Genomic DNA, 4,086 nt, shown 5'->3' on the forward strand with positions numbered 1-4,086 from the left:
ACCTCTTAAGTTTGGCATCATTGAGCTTCTCGCAGACCGTACAGGCAATCGCCTTGATGGCCGACTTGTGGTTGTGAGATGGGCCCGGCATGATAAACTAAGAATAAAAAACACTTTTTAAATTGTTGACTTGGCACAGAATGATGCACACTGTAAATATTTTGGAAAAAACACCAGCTGATTTGCGCAGACAAAACACGTACCTTTGGCTGTAGTACAGTCATAGGTCAGGTTCGTCGCACGTGACAGTTAAAGGGGACTGGTTTCCCTGTGAAAGTGGGCTTCCCTGCGTAATGTACGTCTTCAGGTGCATTTACCTGAAAGTTCACTGAAAGAATTGAAATGCAGTTAAAACAAAAAAAGTTTTAAACAAATCAAGTTAAAATTAATTTAATCTTTACGTTTTAAAAAATAAAAAATTGTTTTAATGAATGATGACAATAACTTTAATTAAATAGAAGTAAGGAAAATTTGTAAAAACAAAGAAAGAAGAACTGTACAGCAAAAAAAGTCAAATTAATGAAATTAAATAAAGAAAAATAAACCAAACAATGAGATTACTGAAAAAAAGAAATGGAAACTCAAAGAGTAATTCGAAAAGTAAAATGCAACTGAAAAATGAGGTCAGTAAGGTCAGTGTAATTCAACTGGATTCAAGTGAGTGATGTCTGGAAAACCCGTCTAAAAAAGTTCAATCTTCAAATGTCTTCATAGCCATGGTTGGTGGCAGTTGTGGTGATGGTGGTGGCGGCAGTGGTGATGATGGGGGTGGTGGTAATGGCCGTCATCATCTTTCCACCATTGTTGTTCATCATCATCCTCAGCATCCTCTCCTTCCCGGTGAGGCCCTCCTCATCTTCCTCTTCATATTCGTCTCCCATGTCGACCATGGTCGCCTCGGTCAGTCCGTCACTGCTCACTGCAAACTGCTGCTGTTGCTGCTGGTGTGGAACTGGCGATCCAGGCGAAGGATAACCGAGCAGTGACTCCGTCTCACGCAGCCGCTCCGAGTCTTCGTCCTCGGTAATGTGCGTCTCCTCTTCAAGGTGTTCAGGAAAAAAGGAAGAGGAGGAGGAGGTGGTGGACGAAGAGAAAGAGTTTTAGTAGTGAGATAGGGAGGAAAAGAGGGAGGGAAATTGGAAACCGAACCCCGGAAAACAACAAACAAACAAAGGCAGAGGAAACCCGACAAGAGCAGACGCACACGCACGCACGCACAAACACTGCCGCTGACACTGCAAAGAAGAAAGGTTGATGTGGTTGATTGGTTAGTGGATTTCAAGGTTACAGAGAAAAAGTAGAGAGAGAGAGAGAGAGAGAGAGAGAGACTCACGTCAGAAGAGGAGAAAACATGACAAGAGGAGAAAGAGAAGCCATTTAGAAGGCCAGACAGACTGGGCAAGACAAAAGAAGAGGAGATGATAGTTTACAGGCCTTGAGTGTGATGTGTGCATGCATTGACGAGAGAGAGAGAATATTCTGATCTTATCTGCGCACAGGAAACAGTGACAACCACTTTGTACACAGTGACACAGTTAAGCATATGACCACCATGAGAGTTAGGACAAACAACAACTGACAAACAGCAACAGTTTGACGCAACACTGACAGAGTTTCAGAGGACCAGAGGAAATGGAGTAGTACCCTCCCTCAAAGCAGGTAGACAATTCTTTAATATGAGTTTTCGGCAAATGACTGGTTGAACTACTAAATGGTTGTCGTTTAAGCACAATTAAGTTGTTTTGCTGTGTAGTTTTGGTGGTGGTGTTTGTTTGTATAAGGAGTGTGTGTAGAGGTGAGTGAATGTGTCTGTGTGTTGGGTGTGTGATCGAAATTAATGTGTGATAAATAAATAGGAAGGAGGTTATCATTAGAGGAAAAGGAGGAGAAGGTGAAGAAGTTCATAATAATAAGAATTAGAAATTGAAGAAAGAAGGTAATAAGAAGAAGAAGAGAACAAAGGAGATAAAGGAGGAGGAGGGAAAGTTGTCATTGGTGTCAGCGGCGTACATTGCCAGTTCGGTGTCGTGTTGAGCTGCCCGTGACCCTACCGTTTTGGCTGCCGCCGCCGGCGTTGCTGGCGGCCCTGGTGCTCACCGAAGGACCACCGCCACCAATGCCACCACCACCACCAGCACCACCACTACTACTGCCGTCTGATGGCTCGTTGATCTTCAGAATGTAAATGTTCAGAAAGTCCGCCAGCTGACGACAGGTCGAGTAGCTGAAGTAGATGAAGTCAATGAGAATGTAGGTCTGGAGTGGTAGTGAGAGAAAAACCATTGATCAAAATCAAAAGCCTAAAAGCGAAACAAAAGCACAACAACACTTACAAATGCCAGCCACAACATGAGGTACTCGTCAAAATAAAAGTTAAAGTACTGGTTGAAGAACAACATGAGCGGACCAATGAAGATGGTGTCAATCTTCGACATCTCACTCTTGCTCATGTGGGCCACCTGAAAATATAGTTAAGCAATAAAACATTCACTATAAAATTCACACAATCTTAATCAAAGGAATCACCACCACACTTACCACCAACTTGTTGGTAATCTTGGCGGCCACAAAGCCAAAGGTGATAATGTACAGCGCCACGTGGTCGACAAAGACATTGGTCGTCGATTTGGTGTAGATGATCAGCGTAAAGGAGAACACCAGGAGAATCGGAATGATTGGCGAGAGAATTGAGGTGCCCTGGGGAGAGAATACACACACACAAAGGAAAGAGAGAGAGAGAGAGAGAATATTGAATTACTGAAACATTAGATCAAGGTTCTCCTTTTCCTCTCCGCAATGTCTCTCATTCTGATCATTGTCTGATCCCACTTGGCTGTGGGGTAATGCGGTAAACGGAGAAGGTAATCACTCCAATCAAATCAAATCAAGAAAGTGGAAACCACCACCGCCCGAAAAAGCAGACAAAAGACACCGAGCTCTACTTACAGCGACCGTCGAGCCGTTCTTTCCGCAACCGCCGCCGAGAATGGACTTGAGGTCACAGGAGAAGATGAAGCACTCATTCAGCACCGTAAACGCCATTGGGATTACTTTGAGCTGCACTCCAAAGACCTTGATTTGGTTGGTGATAATGGGGGAAAGATGAAGAAGGCAAAAATGAGGGGAAAAGGTAAATATTTTTTACACAACAACAAAATTTTGAGCCTAAACATCATTCGTTAGCCATTCGAAAGCTTTGCAGCAGCTAAAAAATTAGACACTCACATCACTCAACGTCATCATCGTCCGCAAAAATACTGTACAAATACAAAAAGAGGGGCTTAATTGTTAAAGGGAGTGTTTTGGAAGAGTTCAACACAACACACACACATTGGCAGATACACCGGAAGTTACCACCAACACACACACAGCCAAATAGGATCAGACAGAAGACAGATCAGAGACAGTTTGGAGAAGAGAGAAGGGAGGGTAAAGGGCAAGGCAATTAAAAAACACTTACAGCGACAGTGGAGCCATTCTTCCCTATGCCACCTTTGAGTATGTCGGACAGATATTTGTGGAGTTGATAGAGGAACCCGAAAAGGAGGGGGACAAGACAATAATAGAGCCGTGGCATTAGAAAGTCCTGGGAGTTTGGAGGAGGAGAAGGAGGAGGTAATTATTGGGGTAAGTGGTTTGTTAGAAGGAGGAAGTGATGATGATGGTAATGGGGTGATTTACAGAAACCAAAGGTTAGACAAACGAGAGAAAGAGACGAGAGAAGAGAAAACAGAAAAGAAGGAAGAGAGAATGCAAGTTAGTTTAGGGCAAATTAACTGAAAGGAAAAGGGAAACGGCGATACGCAAAGCTCTAAAGGACGATGATGATGATGATGATGGCTAATGTAGCTAAAGTACCGTCAATTTGCTACTAAGCTGCTACCGCTGCTAATGCTCACTGAATGCCTAGGTTAAACTCTAAAGTATAGCAAAAAATCGTGCACTTCNGAGAGAGTGTGTGTAAGTTTTAAATAATTAAGTAGAACCAGAGTGCACATCAACATACGATAGTGTTCCAGAAGGAGGTGCCAAAGACGGCGCTGACGAGGTGAATGGTGATGATGGTGAACTGAGCCTCGGTCACGT

General features: G+C 43.4%; 1 protein-coding gene across 1 annotated transcript; it reads right to left on the reverse strand.

Moving 5' to 3' along the window:
• Positions 1 to 2,097: 2,097 nt before the first annotated feature.
• Positions 2,098 to 3,042, reverse strand: LOC108383108 (choline/ethanolaminephosphotransferase 1-like; the record flags this gene model as incomplete). Its single annotated transcript, XM_017639493.1, has 4 exons — positions 2,947 to 3,042; positions 2,539 to 2,697; positions 2,334 to 2,459; positions 2,098 to 2,256 (listed from the first exon to the last, which is right to left on the reverse strand). Coding segments are annotated over exons 1-4 (540 nt in total), but the record flags the coding sequence as incomplete, so codon positions are not given.
• Between the last annotated feature and the right edge of the window lie 1,044 nt (positions 3,043 to 4,086).

Source organism: Rhagoletis zephyria, unplaced genomic scaffold, assembly GCF_001687245.7.
Source record: "Rhagoletis zephyria isolate East Lansing unplaced genomic scaffold, Rhagoletis_zephyria_1.1 Rzeph_scaffold_30776, whole genome shotgun sequence".
In the NCBI taxonomy this organism is placed as follows: domain Eukaryota; kingdom Metazoa; phylum Arthropoda; class Insecta; order Diptera; family Tephritidae; genus Rhagoletis; species Rhagoletis zephyria.